The sequence below is a fragment of the Aotus nancymaae genome, unplaced genomic scaffold (assembly GCF_030222135.1).
Source record: "Aotus nancymaae isolate 86718 unplaced genomic scaffold, 86718_ANA_hifiasm-v0.15.2.pri h1tg000014l, whole genome shotgun sequence".
Taxonomy (NCBI): Eukaryota; Metazoa; Chordata; class Mammalia; order Primates; family Aotidae; genus Aotus; species Aotus nancymaae.
Window position 1 is genome coordinate 80,960,743 of NW_026988425.1, and position 19,175 is coordinate 80,979,917.

Consider the following 19,175-nt stretch of genomic DNA (forward strand, 5'->3'; position numbering starts at 1 on the left):
GTTTAAATGTTGATTTTAAAACACTTAGACTTTCTACTCCATTAAAATTGTTAAGTAATTTGACTTTCTTCCTCCTTTTGCAGTTACGTGAGATGCAAATACTCTTTATTTTCCACAATTACCTCAATTGTATTAATGTTAGTCACTCCCTGAGGGGGTACTTAGGCTATCCCTCCTCTTATTTACCATAGGCATTAGTTGATAAACCTGGTGTTGCTGACAAGAAGGCTGTAGTGTGATTTTACTGTGTTTATAATCCTTAATCCTCATATATTCCCACATAAAATGTGGGAGAATTTAGATACTTGGAATTCTAGAGAAAAAAGCATTGAGCCCTTAAGTGTAGATTAGCAATCACAATGACTCTGATCAGGATAAACCAGAGTAACATTGCCAGCATCAATTTTAAGATGCTTTTACTCTTCTTACACTCTAATTACACTGATTTCCACAGCTAGAGTCAGCATTACTTGACCATATTGTCAAGAGAGTATGGTACTCTCTTTTACTGAGAAAGAATCCAAGTAAAGAATCATCCATACGGACACACCCATTTTAAACAAAGGAAAGCAAGCCTGCTTACTAATGTATGTAATTACGCTGCTTTCCAGGGGAGAGAATTAGTTGGCACTAACAATGTCGTTATAAGCAGTGAGGGAAAGAGCATATATTTCAGAAAAAAAAGTGGAGTAACTTGGGGCTGGCTTTTTGGGAGATGCAATACAAACTCAAGATGTATAGAGATATAAAATTAGTCAGAAATGAGTTTATCTTTGAGTGATGTTTTATACAAAAGCACCACCTACTGGCAAAGAATTACTTTCCTTCTCCTATTAATAAACAGATGAGCTAATGTAGAGAATAATATAAAGGAGAATTATTTGCTTCCTTAATAAGTGTTTCTTCCTCTAGCTTTTATGATCTTATATAATCAAAGCAGTGTTAGCATTTACATCAAGAAACTACACTGAGTATATATAATTTTCAAACACTGTTTGTATTTGGAGCTATTTATTTGTAGCTAATTATTTTATAGTCTATATTATTTTACTAATTTTTCAAAGTTTTAATTAACTAAGCCTTGTTAAAATGGGGAGAGGGAACACCTGTATTTCAAAAGGATCCTTAATGGTAGACTATTTTATCTTGGTTCAAAGTTACTTAGTAATTCATTTTGATGTTAGAGGAAATCATCTTTTGATTACTGGAATAAGGAATTTTCCTGGCTCTAAGAAGGAATATTTCACTAAAATTTAATTAAATGCTTCTGCTATGAATCACACAACTGTTTAATAATGAATATGAATTAGGAGCCTGAAAATAAAGTCAATAAATGTTTTTCCTTGCCCTTTGACATACAGATTGTGTCTTCACAGGGAAAGTAACAGAAAATTAGAAAAAAAATTGGTGAGTTGGACAGTCTAAGTAGTTAATCTAGATAAAGTAAAGAAAAATAATACAATCAAAATGCTGTTTCTTTAATACAGTCTTTGGAAGCTGCTTTATTCACCTCTTTTCTTCATCTCCCTATGTTAACTGGGCTGTATAGGTTTAGCTGGGTGGGTGTCTTCCCCATCAAAGATGTAACAATTATTGGTTATCCCTTTCTACAAACAGACTAGCTTAAATTTATCTTTTGGTGGAATTTCATTTGACACTGAAAATATGCATGAAGCATTTTGAGTAGTTCTGGAGACTAAATCCACAGTAATGAAATGTAAGTGATATCTTAGATTCAGCTTCATTATACTGTGACGTAGGATACAAAATAGAATGGCTAGTCTCTGTTAACAAGGAAGTATTTTCTTGAAAAGAAAAAAGTAGCATTAACATCACTTAACTGCGTATATGCTAGGTTCAGATATAAGCATATTGGTCTACTTGTTCTCAAGGACAAAATATAGACATAAATAATCATAGACCTGGATAATTGTGAAATACTTCATATGTGTGGGTGGGTGATAAAGAGGTGGGTGGGGAGACAGAAGCCAGATATGCAAGTTGCCCATATCAAGTCCTCTATGCAAATTTTCATCTATTACAGATGCCTTTGAATTGGGAAAACTCCTACCCTTTCCCATAATTGTTCAGAAATCAAACATGACTGGATAGTTTTATTCAAGTTTTTTACTGCCTCCGCCTGGAAATTAGACTATCAAACTATATTTAACCCAACCTTTTATAAGTCATCTCTACTCAAGTTATCTCTCTCAGTATGTACTGAACACCCACATCGACAAAGATGACGTATGGAAATGCTTCCAGAAAACAGGTTGCCTTTTTTATAGGTGGTAGTCTAGAAAAACACTAAAACTTAGTGTAACGCTTAATCAAATATTAGTATTCAAAGGACTTTCATTAACTCTTGATGGCAAGTTCCGCTGTCAGCCATCTCTCTCCCTACAGCAAATCAATTTGTGCTGCTTACTTAGCTTCGTTAGATGGAATCAGGTACTAGATGGTTTTTTAACAGTATAGCTTTGAAGACTTAAAGCTTCAAAGGACAAAATGAACCCTTTTCCATGGACAAAATATAAATTCTGTTTATAGTTTTGCGATTTTGAGAAAGAATTATGGTAACCATCCTGGGCTACTGGGAATATCTACTTGGGTGGAGCTGAAATGTATTCCACTCTGCTATGAATACTCTTCCTAGCCAAAAGAATTTGAGCCTGCAACACAAATCTATGAGACTGGATGGGAAAATGTATCATTTCTTTTTTAATCGATTTACACTGTAAAGAATTAAGGATGCTCGTGTAAATTATTTTATATAAGTATTGCAACTTGGGATTTTTAACAAAACTGTTTAACATTTAATGGTGCGAACATGAGGTAGTCCATGTGAAGGAATTCCCTTCAAAAAGTTACTCTGCGTGTGATTGTGAGAGGGAAAGTGTGTGTGTGAAGCAGAGAGAGAGAGGAGGGCCAACAGTGGAAAGACCGGAAGGGTCTTTTCATTGATTTGAGGGGTAAGGGAACTGATTAAGTGCAATTAAAACTCACAGACAAAACTAAGAGTCAAATTAAGCACAACGAAATCCAGCGTTGAAAGAAACAGCTGAACAAAATGCTTCATCTGTGGCTGTTGTAATTCAGTTTCCTTCTAGTCTAGGGCTGTTATTCGTTTCTCAATTACTGAAACCTCTATTACAGGCAGCAGAGAATTAGATTTATCCTTTGTAAAGGAAAAGGGTTTTAAAATTGTGGTACAGTTAAAAATATGTAAATAAATATGTGTTTATATGTAAAAATGTAAATTATCAGGTACTATTGAAAACAAAAAAAGCCACATTCAGGGAAAATAACATGGCTTTTGACACTAATAATTTTTAGGGAAATCTAGCCCTATAATAGATGAATTTTGTGAAAAAAGTAGAAATAAGCAGTTATGTTTATTTTTGACAAGAATCATGTTCAGTGGATTCCCTGCTAAGCCACAGCAGTAGATATTTTGTACAAAACATGTATACCTGTACATATTTTTTAGTTTCCTGGATCGTATTATGTGCTTGGTGATAATTACCTGAAAAAGTTCCCATAATTAATGTCTACTTGAATAGTTAACATTCCAGAGAAAATTTAAGTGTCCTAAAAAGATAAAACTCTGTTGCTGATCAATACGTAATGTATCTTCAAAGTTAAGTATCTTTCAAGAAAGCAGAGCAACAGTGTCACATGAATTTATCTTACTATTTAACTGAAAGGTCAGATTTTCAATGACAGTGATTAGTGAGTAGGAGGAACATAAGCAAACAGTGTATGGGTGAATATTTCATAATCAGATCACTAATACATGCTAAATCAGTATCATGTGAATGCTAGTGGGTGGGGAGAGAGAGAGAGCACCATCAGATGTAAGAAAAACAAAATTATGGTATAAATCAGTGACTTTTATACTAATCAGTGTTTCATTCTCACTATCTCCTTAGAAATGTCGATGTAGAACTAGTTAACTAATACAGCTAACTGATTAACAATAACCAAATGGCTCAGCAGAAAACTAAAAGTGGGCTATGCATACGGAATGTTTTTAAAATATAAAACCTTGTTATCTTTAAATATTTTATATCCTCCTGGTATTTTCTTTTGAAGATTAATTGCAATTTTGGAGTTATTAAACTTACAGTCAGGCTTTCAGTTTATGTTTTAAGCTTTTTTTTAAAAAATGGTTTGTTTTATATGAAGTAGTGTGAATTGTGAATTCAGAGCTTTTAAAGGTTTGAACGTTTCCATAGATAAATGACAGGAGTAATTTCTACGATAAAGACATATCTTAAAACTACCACAAGGGGGCAGAAAGACACATCCTCTGACTTCATAAAACAAAAATTATTTTTATACCCATATTTAGGTAATTAGTATTGCATGTACTAATTAGTATTATATACATATATTTTCATACAATATCTGTAAATACACAACTGTCCTATGAGTACATTATAAATACATGAAGCCTGTGTATCAATTGACTAGTTGGTCCTGTGTATTGGGATACCATTACCATAAACTATATGGTTTATTTTAAAAGAGAAAGATTCTCAAATATCTCAAAAATTAATCTTATACTATAAATGCCTTCTTATGTCCCACATGAACTGTGTGTAAACTAAATAAAAATTCTATCACTGATAGAAGTAGAAACAAAGGTAGCCTAAAACAATAAGAATTTACCTCATTATTACAGAGCTCGCTGTCCTCTTAAAAAACAAGTATATAAGATTTAAGCTACTTGAGAAGTATTGATGTGAAAATTACATTTGGATTTCAATAAAGTAGAATTTTATATCTGCTAATGGGATATTAAAGTATCTATTTAGAGATTGCCATTTGTTATTTAAAATGTATTCTAAAATTATATTATAAAAATAATACTGCTTACCCCAATTGACTGAGGGCAGATGGTGGCATGTTATGTAGGTGTTGCTGTTGCCAGCCAGTTACTGAACCAAGGTGAAGAGCGCTGGCGGTGTTAAACCCAGACAGAGATGACAGGTCTGCACTACTCAGAGAGTACTCTAGATTAAAGAATAAAACAAGGGAAAATATTATATTTAGAAATTATCAAATGGTAAATAAAATAAACATTTTCAATTTCTTAAATATTCTATTAGGATTATTGTTATTATACTTTTTTAATTTTAGGGAGAGGGGAGATAAAGCATCAGTGTTTAAAAGAAATATACTATAAACCAAAAATAACTATTCTATGAATGCTTTGACGTAGCATACTCTGCAATTCTAGTTTATTAGAACTACAATCTAGTATAAAAGTATGTATATATTTGATGATGTGGAAATGTTAAACAATCCTGAGAAAGTGAGCTTTTTATTACATTAAAGAAATAGCTCAATTTTCTTGAAATTGTTCTCTATTTTGAACTCAGGTTGGGTAAATAAAACTTTCAGTCAGTTAAGAAAGAAAAACGTAGATATTCACTTTGTCTTAGTAAGGAATGGGTAATGCAGCAGTGCTGTGGACAGCGCAAATACTAAACAAAGCTTCCTAATAGAGTGAAAGGTAACTTTTAAATCTTGCTTTTCAATAAAAAGTGTTTAGTGTACTAATTGCACATGACAGAGCTACTCACCGGTACCATATGTTGTTGAAATGGCTGATGGATATCCTCCCATGCCTTGTCCTGGTAAAGTAGGAGTTGCTACGGAAACCACTGGGGTAGCCAATGACTGAGCCGACTGGGAGTTATTTATCCTTTGATTCTTTTAAAGTAAATAAAAAGACATTATTGATGGAATTTTTTAAAAAGTTAAAAATATTAGATTTCAGCATTCGTTTTGCACATAGAGAGATAACTTGGTACAAATCTCATGAAATTAATCATTTAACATGTGTCTCTATGAACTCTGCCAACCCTATCATTTACAATCCTTCAAGAGACCAGCTGTTGCCATAGTAACCCATTACATCAGTATCTCCTAGGCAACTGAACTAGTAACAAGTACCATAGCTTTATTATGGGTAAAAACAGACTATGTTGAAAACTGATGAAATATGTATACTGTACTTCCATTGTTTCAGTTTTTATTCAAATGCAAATTTTTTAAAAATTAAAATCAACCATGGTAGTTTTTATGTTCAGTTCTACATACAGCAGAGAGCAAATGAGTAGGGGGCTCATGTTATATTCTGACCAGCAGGTGGTGCTCTGACCACTTTGTTCGGATTCTTCTAAACTTCCCTCAAACTAGATGGCAAAGCAGCTAATGCGAATATTTAACTCCTTATAGTAAAGAGATAAAGGATCTATCACATAAAATCATGAGAATTTAATTCCTAGAAGAAATATTTTACTTTTATATAATGAAAGTTTTTTTGTGTTTGAATTTTACTATAAATTGTCCTAAAATATTGAAAACAGAAAAAATATTGAAACATAAAAAAAAACCTGACATTCTTTTCACCTGTGAGTGATACCAGAAATTAATGGTATTTAAACTTAATCAATGGTGACTTCCAATATCTTTCAATTTCATCAAAGCTACCACCTCTATCTACCTAAAAGTAGTTTTGCACATGCCATTTAAGGGAAGCGGTCTCACCACTTACCAAAAGCAGGTCGACATCCTCAGACTGAGAGCATGCGGAAGGAGTTTTATTAATTAGTGTCCATAAATATTTATAATTGGGCAAAATCTTTTCAACAAAAGGAAAAGCATCTTCCGATAGACACAACAGTTTAAACAGTTTTAAAACCCAGACTCCAAAGATAAATCCTTACAAAGACATTCTTTGTTTCCCTTAATGAGCTGTTTGTCTCAAATGTGAAGACAATCTATCCAGTTTTCAGCCCAGGTCAGTGTCTCAATGTTCATTATTTCATCACCCCATTTTGAAAAAAAAAAGACTGTACTTTGAAACCCCACTTGCTGGAGGACGGGGAGCTACACCTCGCTGCCAGAGAGGGACCTGACTGACCCAGTACAGATTCCCTGGGACAGCATCAGTTTTAAGGGACCTAGAATAAATCTGTTGATAGAGATGGCCTGCCATGTGTGGCCCACACTGCTTGGCTGTTGCCCTGTAGAAGGTTGTATTTATCAGACCCAGTTTTTACTGAAGGGAATGTTGCATATTCTGTGATTTTTTTTGGTTGATATTCAAAATTAATCTGCACTGTGCCATAATAAGCTAATCAGCTCGCAGGACTGTTTTACCCTGAAGCTTGCCACAGAGCAGAGAAAAAAAAAAGAAAGAAAGAAATGTGTGTGCAGAATGATCTAAATTTGTCTACTGAATCTTAGTTCCAAACGTTCTTTCTCTTTAGCAAAGCTAATTTGTAGAACACGGATGTAAGTCTCTTTGTTGTTGAATTTGGTCCCACAATATTATCTTCATCTTAGTAGGGTCTGGGGATATAATCTCTATTTAAAATTTCTTATTATTTTTCTTAGACATGTTACAATTTTTTTAATGTAAAATATAACCTTTGTTCTTAAAATGCCTAGGATTTTAACACAATTTGCTTTTGAGAGAGAGTTATTTTCATGAAGTACATATGGGGAAAGATGAACTGAGGCAGTGCGCCCGCATGTGATGTATCAGATATTATCATTGCGATACATCTAAGAAAGGAGTTGCTAATTAACAGGAGAAAGTTCATTTAGAAATTACAGAAAGTATTTTCTCATTGTCAGCAAGTTGAAGACATAAATATTGTAAAAATATTATGTTATGAAGTACCTCATTACCTATTATTACTTTGCTTATGGGATGCAGAGATTGACCGATGGTGGTGTCTGATTTTTTACCAACTATAAATTGAAAGCCTTAAAAGAAAATGTTTTTCTTGTCCCAGAACACCAACCTAGTGAAGATCACTAGATGTTTTTTTGTTTGCTTTTAAACACAGAAAAGAGAAATGCAAACTAGTTACCAGAAATAATAGCTAAATACAAACAAGGCTCTGTCAGTGGCACTGATGTGTTAATTTTCTGGGAGAATGTAAGTAATTCATTAAGTTAGACAAACACAAAAACAACAAAACATATACAAAACATTATCAATATTTATTTAAAATGTAGTTTTGTATTACCACTGATGGCATCGTATTCTTGCTGCCTGGTGGAATAAGAACTCGGAGATCTGGTTTACGGTTATTCATTCCTAAATTCATTGGGGGAGGAGATTTTGCTTGCATATTCTTGTTCAAGTTACCAGGTGAGACCAGCAGACCTGGTGAGTTTCGGGGATTGCCATACCCATTCCCTGTTAACAGAAAACAATAAAGCACTCAGGAAGAAATCTAGGTCAAATATGTTTCAGAAGAATACACAACATGAGAATAAAAACAAAAGCTTAATGTAAGACGTACATTGCAAAACCATAGGATGACTGATTTAACCTCCATGGGACGAGTAACCCAATTAATTATTTAACAGTCCTCTGAAGGAAGATTGAAAACTTTTTATAAGAGAGCCAATATACATTATCTTGCTCAGAAATCAGGATATACTTTTTTTTCCTGTCAAAAATATTCAGGAAGAAAGTCAGACAGTAGTTCAGGGTCTAAGAAAAGCACAGGACTGGTCCTGTACTTTAATTGACTAGCTTGGTGGAGGCCTGGCTGGTGTGACTCACTCTTTCAGTTCATTGGTTTGGGTTTTATTTTGTGTGTCTGTGTCCTTAAATGAAGAAAGGGCATACTAGCAAGACTGTAATTTCTAGGACATGCAGGAGGAGGGGAAGCAGCTTACACATTTTGCTGTTCCGTTCCGCTTTTCTCTGAGTGAATTCTCTCTATGGTTTTTCTTCCATCTGGTTTGCCCCCTCTTCTCTAAGTTCAGTGTATAACCCTGAAGACTTGCTTTCCTGCTCACAAAGAACTTCAGAAAGCAAGACTCCTTCCCTGGAGCTGAAACGAAGTGATGATGCCTCCGCTAAAGTGCTGATTCACCAAGGCACAGGAATAGCCATTAAACGGGAAGACTGAAAGGGTTTCCTTAGGTCTCTGATATTCAGCACCCTGCTAACAGAGAAGTGGATATCCCAAGGTCTCCGTTTTTCATATTTCAAAATATGACCAAGAGAGCTAGGGAGGAGTTGATTACAAATGCCAGCAGAGCTGGCATAAGAGCAGACTCAGTGAGACGTCTGCTGACTTCCTCCACTGCCTCTGATGGGAGAATAAGAGAAACCAACTACCTGATTCAACAATTCTTGCTAGAAACTAGACAGTTGTTTTCTGACGCTTTCTAAAGGAGACAGTTAAATCTCTTTGTTATTGTCATCATTACAAAACACAAGTATCTACTACCCCTGCATGAATGAGATTGTGTGCTACCCAGTGAGGATGCAAAGACAAGGCCCCACGCTTGAAAAGCTCTGAAATCTCTTTGTGGTAATCCAATATATACTCATGGAAACATAAACACTAGTACAAGGCAGTGTAGGGTGAGGTGCCTGCAGAGTAATCCAGATTAAAGTGTTATTGAGTTCCCAAGAGAGAAGAGGTTATCCGATAAAAGATTCACGGGAGAGGCAGGAATTGATGAGGGCCTTGAAGAAAGAAAGGCCATAGGAAGATATTCCAGGCTTGTGACCGGGCGGTAGGAAAGGGCTGAGGTCGGAATTTACAGATCATGGTAAGGAGCACTGAGAGGAACCTGTTTAGAAGGGGTCCCAGAAAAGAGAGGGGTGTCAGAGACTCTGGAGGGATGCAGAGGTTGGGCTGTGGAGATCTTGAATACCAGGCTAAAATGCCTTGGGTTTATATGGTGGCAATGAAAGTTTAAGAGAAGAGGTCTGACACAGACCTTTAAGTGGTCAGAAAGATCTACTGGCATTGCTATACTCAGGAATTAGTAAGGCCTGCTAGGGTAGACCGGTTTGGAGACCACCTGGATGGCCTGAGATAGAGGCCATGAAGAACTGGGAAGGCACAGCAAAGGTATATTTCAGGAGATATTTATGGGAACATCCTTAGAAGCAAAATATATTTGAGGCACGCTGCATAAAGCACATTTGTTCTTCATATCCCATTCATTTACCTGTCTCACTTCATGCATGAATAAACAGGCTGTATATATAACAAATAACTACAAGATAAGTCTGTCAATTGGATCACAAATAAAATTATTCTAGTTCCTGGGGTAAAAAAAAAAAACAAACTGGACACCCCCAAAACATGTATTGAGCACACAGGAGTCACTTTAGAAATGTTGGTTGAATCTGAATATAAATTCCCTTCTATAATAAAACTTCTGGAAAATTAGCCAAATTCTCTAAAGCTAGATAAATGTTACAAAAGCCAAAATTTTCTTTATGGTAAATTCGAACAGTATTCTATGGCAAAAGCTGTTACATGAAACAATGCATTTACCTTTTCTCAGCAGAAGAAAAAACAAACAAAAGATAGTATGTTCACTTTAAAGAGAAATGCTTGACAAAAAGGAGTGCTTAAAGGAGTTTGATATTTAATATGTCATCCTGAATCATTATTGTGAATATGTCATGAACTTAATTTGAATTAATAGATTCTACTGGATAAAAAGGGAATGAGAACATCAAGGCAAAATCTGCACTATACTTTCCTGTCAGCTGAAGGTCAGATGGACAGACACACTGAAGACATATGTCACTTATCTATTAAGCCTGTGTGAGATCTGGTTTATATAAACAATCGAATGGAAAATTAGCTGGGTAATTTCAAAAGAAGGGGGAAAAAAATTTCAGTTAAGCAGTGCAATGAAGCTTGAATAGATCAGAAGAAACTAAAACCCCAGCTCGGTAGATGCCGATACTGGTTTGCATGGAGGAGTTATTTTGCTAAAAGGAAGTAAAACCGCTTCGTGAAATGTGTTGTCCTGTGATATGACGAGCACTGGGCCAGTGTGCGAAAATGGAAATGCTTCACAGAGGCCCTGAGAAAAGTTTTTGTTGTTGTTGTTGTTGTTTTTAGCATTTTCTACAGTAAACTCCCTGAGAAATTCCAACAAAGCTTATGTCTTTTTGCCCACATTTTAAATAGTGATTCAGGACAGCAGTCGAGAAAAACAAAGTAAACACACATTATAGTTTTTCATTCAATAAATACCTCAAAACTAAAAAATTGATTTAAAAAGCCTTCTATTTTTCTCTTGGAATATTCCCTGTTATTTGGAAATGATGCCATTTTAGAAGATTAGTCACATATTTTTAAGGTGTTTACATATTGAAATGTAAAATATTTTGAACCATGATGACACTTGTTAAATTCATATTTTTAGAGCATAAAGTTATTTTTAAGAACAAATAAATTGTGCCTTTTGCTAGTGAATTTCTGCTGTTTTTAGCATACTGTGCCAGCTAGCATTTTGGAGCCGTATAATAACCATTTCTGTTTCCAGCCACCAAATTGTTATTCTTTGGGCATAATATAGATTCAGGAATGCAAGACTGTGGATCCTAAACCAGTGATATAGAAACCTATCATTTGAAAATCAATGATGAATACATGCATGTGGTTTACTGCTAAGAAGAGCCTGCATTTAAACTGGCTGGGAAACCGCAGCCTCCTCCTCACTCAGAACGCTGCGGCCAGCGTCGAGCCTGTTGTCCCACCTTATGATAAATTCACCAAAGAGAATGGTCGCATTTAAATTCAGGGGTCCGGGAGGTGGGAAACACCACCTCTCAACAACCTTCTAATATACAGATTCAACCTTTTTTCATGCTATGTTTTAAAATGACTCTCCGCCTGGACAATTATCAATTTAGACGTGACTATATGCAGATGTCACATTCCTCTGACCACTTAAAGGCACAAAAATTATAAAGCAGGAGTGAATCGATTTCCTGATTATAGATTATAAGAAAATGAAGTACAGACCAACTTTAGAGTCAGTTTATTTTATAGTTTCTTGATTAAAATATTGTTTTACATAAAAATACAAATTTAAGCATATATGAGTTAACTTACATAAAGGATAACAGAATCACCTCTTCTGGTTACAAGTTTGTGTATACTCATATTAAAATTAGTGTCAATAGACAGAACTTGAATGTGGTGTTAGGAGAAAAAATTTCTTTCTCTCCAGTTAACTTGCAAACACTTGCTGCATTTTTTTCTTTATTGACTCCTATTTTAAGAAGTTGTAAATTCAAAGAACATATTCCTGGCTTAAGATATTATGAGGAAGGCATTTTGCCTTGTCTCACAGAGCTCAATTGAACATGTAGCTCTCTTTGAGCCCAAAGTTCTGAAACTATTTTTTATTTGGATGTTTAGGCATTTTGAGTTTTTTGACTTGTTCCTTCTTCTTTTCTAGGACTTTCAATTATGAATACAAGCATGTAAGACTAGTAAGCACAAACAGAACTAGTCCCTATGGACCATGGCTAATTCAGTCATTGGCATCACCATTTTTTAATCTACAAAACTGTCATCTTCCATCATCCCCCACTTCTTCCATCTCCATATCCAATGAGATAACAAATCTTGTTCATTTTTCTTCAAAAATGCATGTCTCTACCTCCATTGCTACCATCTTTGGCTTTCATCTTAGCTCTAGCTTTCATTTTCAATAACTATTTCAGCAACTCTTCATCTGGGCCCCTGGTCTCTAGTTGAAGGATTCTTCACCCGGCCTTCAGAGGAGTTTCAGGCCTTCAGAGGAGTTTCAGGTCTTCAGAGGAATTCCTTAAAGCTGTATACAAACTTTTGTGCATTTGTGTGATACTAACCACCCTACCCAAGGAACTCTTACTGAACTGCTACTTCCATCAGGTTCCTTTTCCATACATGAATGCTTAACACAGCTGAGTCAGTGCCCTGCCTGGCGCTCACAACTGTCTACAGTTGATACACTCTGTCTATCAAACCTAGTTTCCAATGGCCACAGCCTGCCTTATGGTCCTTGGAATACATGCAAATCTTTGCTCTAGCAGTTCAGTAACTGGCAGTATTTGCTCTCCTGTTTAATTCAAATTCCTCTTTTAAGGATCAGCTAAAGATTCAACTCTTTCATGATCCCTTTCCGACAACTTCAGCCCACATTGAATTCACTCCCCTCTGTTGCAATTATAGGCAGTGATACTACACAAAGTACTAGCTCTTTATATGTTTCAGGTGCTTCACAAGTAAATATGTAGAATATGCCAGAAAAATTAAGAATTATTTAGGAAAAGCACTAAAAGGTAAGTTACTGAGGGACGATGAGGTGAGAACTGAAAATGTAATGAGTAACTTGTTAAATTCAAACAGAGGGTCTCTTCTCTTTACACTACTTGAGAAAATTTTCTGATTTAGATAATGATTACAAACTCATGACCAAGTACACTACCGAGACAAGCTGCTTATCAACAATATGGTATAAAAGCCAGGAAATCACGTAAGTGCCCACCTACTAAATTTGTTTATAGTTAATTAAAGATTCTTTTCTACCTGTTGCACCTGTTAATCATTTCACAGCACATTACCTTAGCTAACTGCAAGTGGCAGAATCAAACAAGTCAGACATTTTCCGCAATGAAAATGAAAACTTTAAGACTCTGACATTTTCTTCCACACTGACGAGTAGGTTGCCACAGGTTGTTGCTGTAAGTTGTCACTCTAGCAAGATAAACCTCAACACTAATTTACTCATACAGAACTTTTCACCAGGGAAAAGAATGGTGGCAAGGTGGCAATTAAGAGTGAATAGGATTTTATCAGATGGTTCAGAGAGAGACTTCAAGGAGAGAAGGAGTGCAGGACAGAGAGATCTCGGAGTTGAGGAGGAGAGGCATTTCTCTGAAGATGAAACGCCAGGTCTTGTAGAGCGTACAGTTTTCAGAAGTTGAAGAAGGAGGCTTGGCTAACATGAACCTCTCAGATTATGTTAACTTTACGCTGTATAGTGAACATATACAGTTATATTTTATAAAAGTATAAACTCTTTTATATTAAAAGACTTTATACTCAACTTTTATCAAACTTTATACTCTAGAAAACGAGTGCCTAAGATAGCTTCTGAGTTGTTAGCTTTGTTAAATTTGTGTTTGGAAAAAAAAGATGAAAAAAAAAAAAAGAAAAGAAAAATGATGGCAGTAGAAAGGAGAGACAAAATGAGGATGGACCACTGTTAAGAGAAGCTAGTTAGAATGCCCTGTTCTAGGATATATGAGAAGTGATGTCTGAATGAGGCAGCGCAGATGGAAAGATTTACAGGCAGCCAGGAGCTGGGGACAAAAAAAGATAAGGCAGAGAAAACTAGGTTCTACTCAAGATGTTTCTGTTAAGAGTTCTCTGAACCCACTGAGCCTTAGTTTTCTCAACAGAAGTATTTCCTTAGTGTGAAAGAAGCATAAAAGTAATCTGAATGAGAGGCTCTCAGGTACTCATCTGAGGCAGACATTAACAATCTGGCCATCCAACAATATTAGCAATCGCAAACACTGTGTATAGTGTTATTTACCAATAATCCTCACATTAAGCATACACATTAACTGCTCAGAAGAGTGCTAGGCACTTGTAACTGCTATAGAAGTGCTAGATGTTGTACATGGGTGTAAAGCACTTTTAATCCTCACAAGGACAATCCCGTGGGGTACTAACAGTATCCATATGAGAAATGAGAAAATGAAGAAAAGAGAGGTCCAGTGACTTGCTCAATGTCAAACAGCTATCAACTGGTGGAGCTATGATGTGAACCCAAGCAGTGTGTCCAGAGTCCCTGCCCTGAAGTACACTATACTGTTCCTTCAGAATCGGTCATGCTGTGAGATTGTGAAAGCCTTTCTATGTCTAGTCTCTCTCTCTTTTTTTTGAGACAGAGTTTTGCTCCTGTTGCCCAGGCTGAAGTGCAATGGTGATCTCAGCTCACTGGAACCTCCACCTCCCTGGGTTTAAGTGATCCTCCTGCCTCAGCCTCCCGAGTAGCTGGGATTAAAGGCATGTGCCACCATGCCTGGCTAATTTTGTATTTTTAGTAGACATGAGGTTTCTCCATATTGGTTAGGCTGGTCTCAAACTCCCGACCTCAGGTGATCCACCCACCTCAGCCTCCCAAAGTTCTGAGATTACAGGCATGAGCCACCGTGCCCGGCCTGTTGAGTATCATTTTAAAATTACGGGGATATAAATGAAGAGAGGACACGATTGATTTGTGAGACCAGGAACAGGAGAGTCAAAGTTGTTCTAAGCCGGAGGTTATGTGTAAGTTTGAGTGACATATTTTAAGGTCAACTTGGGCTTAATAAATAGTAGTTTTGGTTCAGAAGACACTGAGCTCACATAAAGAGGCACAGAATGGTGATGCTTCAAACCATATTTCTGGTCTCTTTCTGGATAAACAAATATTTACAAGTAGAAAATATTGGGTTAGCTACGCTGAACACCAGCATAGCTGCTTTAACCTACAGTGTGTTATTTTGAGTGGATGATTAAGTATGCTTTTAAAAGTAGATTTTGTAATATTTTAGTCAATAATCTTCTCCCCTGTAATAATTCAAATGCTAAAGATGCTTACTTTCTGTCAATTTAAGAGACCAGCTTCTATCAAAAATACTCAATGTTACAGCGAAATGACTAGTATTTTTTAGTATCTGTGATTAGTTGTTATCTGGGAAATAACTTCTAACACATACCTGTATAAAAATTGCTTTGTTTGGTAATTTGTTAATAGTATCTGATTTTGAGGGATTTGAAGCAAATTGCCACAGGAAAACATTAAGCTGAATATATAGCTGGACCTCTGAAATAATCGATTTGCTACTTTTACTTCAACAAAATGTTTTACTCACTTAAACAAAATTAAAACAATTTTTTGAAAACAGTTACAGCATACTGGCTTGTTAGACAGGAAATGTCACATACATAATAATGTTCACTATCATCAATTAATTATACATTTGAGTTTTCAAAGTTTTAAGATTAGAAATTAGTTTCCAATATTAGGATATTGTTTTGTGTCTCAAATGACACACTTTTTTTTTTATAGAAAATTACTTTACAATTGTGTATCATAAACTTGCTTATACAGTCCCCTACTCTACTAGAAGTGACAGTTGTAAAAAAAAATTTAGTGGAAAGATATGACCTTCTAGACTGCAGTCCTAGACTGAATGCCTGAAACCTTGTTACATGTGCTAGAAGCTGTAAGTTATTCAGCTATTGTGTATCAAAATCAGTTTGTTTTTTTTTTCATTTAATAACTCTAAGAGAAAAGGCAACCACAAAACATTCAGGGGTCAGCAATCTGGAAATGATGAAAATTTCAATATGCTTAATGTAGAATGGGAGCAAATCAGATTTCTGATTCTTATCCTGCTAAAGACTCCTGATTAGGGATTCTTACACACAAAATCAAAGCTCCACTTTTTCTGGGGGTTTCTTAGGGAAATTATATAATAATGCATAATGTTAAACTATGAAGAAACTCCTGTGAGACCTCAGTGCATTCTGTGGTATGTTCTTAGAAAAATACCCCAAGACTACACCAAAGCCAAGAACTATTCTTGGCCATACCAGTTCTGGGGCATCAGACATTCTAAAAAGATACTTGTCTCTTCTCTTTGACGATGTCACCTGATGCTGGACCAGAGCTTTATATAGCCTATTTGTCCTTGATGTTTCTTGGGCTGTGTGGTGTTTAGTGAGTGTGAGTGTGTGTATGTGTCTGTGTGTGTGAAATTAACAGTCTGTCAATGAGATAATGAGCTTTTAACGTACAGCACATACCGTGTAAGCTCTGGATTGTGAGGGAGAGATAAAGAATTTTTACTTATTACTAAGTTGTTTTTCCAAAGATTGAGAGTCCATAAAGCAGGTTTGTGTTGGCAAACCACTTTCTCATTTGTCCTAACAGTAATGCGGATTTAGGCCTCATCATCCCAGCTTTTGACAGATGAGGAAACTGAGGCTTAAGAAGCTTCCGTTACTTGACTGAGATCACCCGCTCAGCAAGGAAGAGAGCTTTGATTTGAATCTAAAACGCAGGTTGCTACCACTACATTACAAAAGCCAGATGTCTGAGATTTAGCATGCATCCTTGTATTTGCAAATAGAGAAGAAACTGACAATCTGATGTTTCCAGTACAAAAAAAACACCCCAAAATATCATTCTCCTTTTGATACTGTTTTACTGAAGGGATAGTTTTTAACTGCACCATAAAAATGCTATTGAACCACACTATCTTTAAAAAAATTCCCTTTAACTATGAATGATAGATTTATGACTCATTTAATTGTTCACTTCTTGAGATTTTGGGGCTGTCTCTTCACTAAAAATGAGGGGGTGTCTTCATTATTGACACAATCGCTCATTCTTTCAGTCATTTTTATAAACAAAAATATTGAGACAGTATAAATTAGAGAGAGCATGACAGAAGAGAAAGAATAATTACTTATGGTTTTAACATTTACACAACTGCTGAGAACACATCATAAGTTCATAACGTTCAAAGTGAAATGTGTTGCACTGTACTGCACTGCTCTCACTTTCTGCTTCAGATTTATTAATATATCTGCTTTACTCCCATCCTGGAGGATAGGAGGCCGCGCTGGACATCTCTGTGAAGCCTACCGGTGTGCTACTCCCTTCACTGAACATTTCATAAATACTACTGGAACTGCATTAAACTAAACATTAAAACCAGAAAGCCTAGAAAATCAAGAATGTAGATGACTATAATATCAACCATAGTTCACATTAATTAACAAGCACTTACTCTGGGGCAGAAACCGTGCTAGACGCCTTGTGTCAATTATCTCATTTAGTTTTTACAACAATCTGAAAAAGGGGAGTTTAACAGACTTTTCAAGGGCAATAGTGCCATCTCTAAAATAACTTGTGTATCAGATCCTTTCTTTGGTTGTTTTATTATTTTAACTATCTGCCTCTGGAATCTTTTCCCAAACTCCTCCTTGGGCAAAAATTTTGCTCCATGTGTTTTATGGCTTTCACTGAGTTGCTTAATATTAGAGCCAACTAAAGGTTCAGTTTTCTTGACTGTTATATGTAAATTAATGTCATAATGTTTGAATATGTAAACTGGTCATAGACTTAGTCTTCTCTTACTACTATATTATAGTGTTCTATGTTAGTATAGCAGGGCTCTTTCCCCTTTATACTTTAAATACAACACAATCGGTTCTTTGTCACAACTGGAGGTGGTGGGTGGACTCTAAGGTCAAGAAATTATAAAAAGAGGGCATAATGTCTAGTAAAATAGATAAATACTAAGTTCAATTAAAACAACTGAAATGGAGCAATAATAAATAGGGGCAGTGAATAGTTAGCACCTTTTGGACATATCTGTTGGTTATAAATTTAAATTGTTTATCCAAGGTTCTTGGTATAATACTTAAATTTAACATAGCTAATGATCTTTCGAATATGATACTGTATCATGACTACATATTCTTTGGATTGAAATTCAACTGAAACGTACTATGTAAGTGTAACTGCAAAATTTAAGTGATTGGCAAAAGTTTGTCTAAAAACAGCAGATTATACTCTTGGCTGTCAGCCTTGAAGCCCCGAGTGAGAAAGTCCCTGGTAAGTAAAAAATTGATTTCCAGAAGAGGGGGTTTCTAACCACATCCCCGCTTCAGCATCTGCTGTCTACTGATGCACAATGTCACATCACTGATGATTATGAAAAAAGCGTTCCTTTCTGTGTTATCTCTTATGGTGATGCCAAAAATAGGGAAGAGGAACCCAATAGGTGTATAAAGAAAAAAGACTGCTATGAGAAAAAAAGACAAATTTTGAGTAAAACTAGTATTTCAGGGGAAAATATTAACTGCTTGAATTTAATGTTAAAAACAACCAAGATTTTATTATCATTCACACTATTAGGTTAAATCTATGGCATATGAGTAAAGAAACCAATCTTCACATTACTGTATATATAGAAGAACAGAGGATAAAAAGGATACAATTTGTGAAGTCAGAAATCAGGATAAACAAAAGGTTCTAAAATCTGCTAAAACGCTCTCTAGGAAGTTACAAAAAAAATTTCCTTTTTTTTCCTCTGGAAATCAAACTCTTTAAGAATGGAGTCGAACCAAAGGGGTCGAAGGCATACTTTACAATATCCTGACTTAACCTGTAACATTTTTCATTTGTCTTGTGTTTGACCTGCCTTTCTCACTTCAACATCAGCCCTTAGAGAATGGTATCGAGGTACTGCTTTTTCTATATTTGCCAGGTTTTGTATATGGAAAGTGAACCCTGATTTTCTTGGCAGTAGC

At 35.6% G+C, this 19,175-nt stretch overlaps 1 protein-coding gene and 1 long non-coding RNA gene across 26 annotated transcripts in view; one reads left to right on the top strand and one right to left on the bottom strand.

Moving 5' to 3' along the window:
• Positions 1 to 19,175, top strand: part of LOC135274880 (uncharacterized) — a 69,509-nt gene that overhangs the window by 13,735 nt on the left and 36,599 nt on the right. The window lies entirely within an intron of this gene.
• Positions 1 to 19,175, bottom strand: part of MEF2C (myocyte enhancer factor 2C) — a 182,014-nt gene that overhangs the window by 5,325 nt on the left and 157,514 nt on the right. For 14 of the 25 annotated variants that reach the window (XM_012477528.2, XM_012477527.2, XM_064376117.1 and 11 more), the window contains 4 exons: positions 8,055 to 8,227; positions 6,569 to 6,592; positions 5,592 to 5,721; positions 4,883 to 5,018 (listed from right to left, as the gene is read on the bottom strand). In XM_012477528.2, the coding sequence (XP_012332951.1) occupies positions 4,883 to 5,018; positions 5,592 to 5,721; positions 6,569 to 6,592; positions 8,055 to 8,227 (463 nt within the window). The remainder of the gene's footprint in view (positions 1 to 4,882; positions 5,019 to 5,591; positions 5,722 to 6,568; positions 6,593 to 8,054; positions 8,228 to 19,175) is intronic. The other 11 variants (XM_012477543.3, XM_064376119.1, XM_064376122.1 and 8 more) reach the window with 1 other exon arrangement.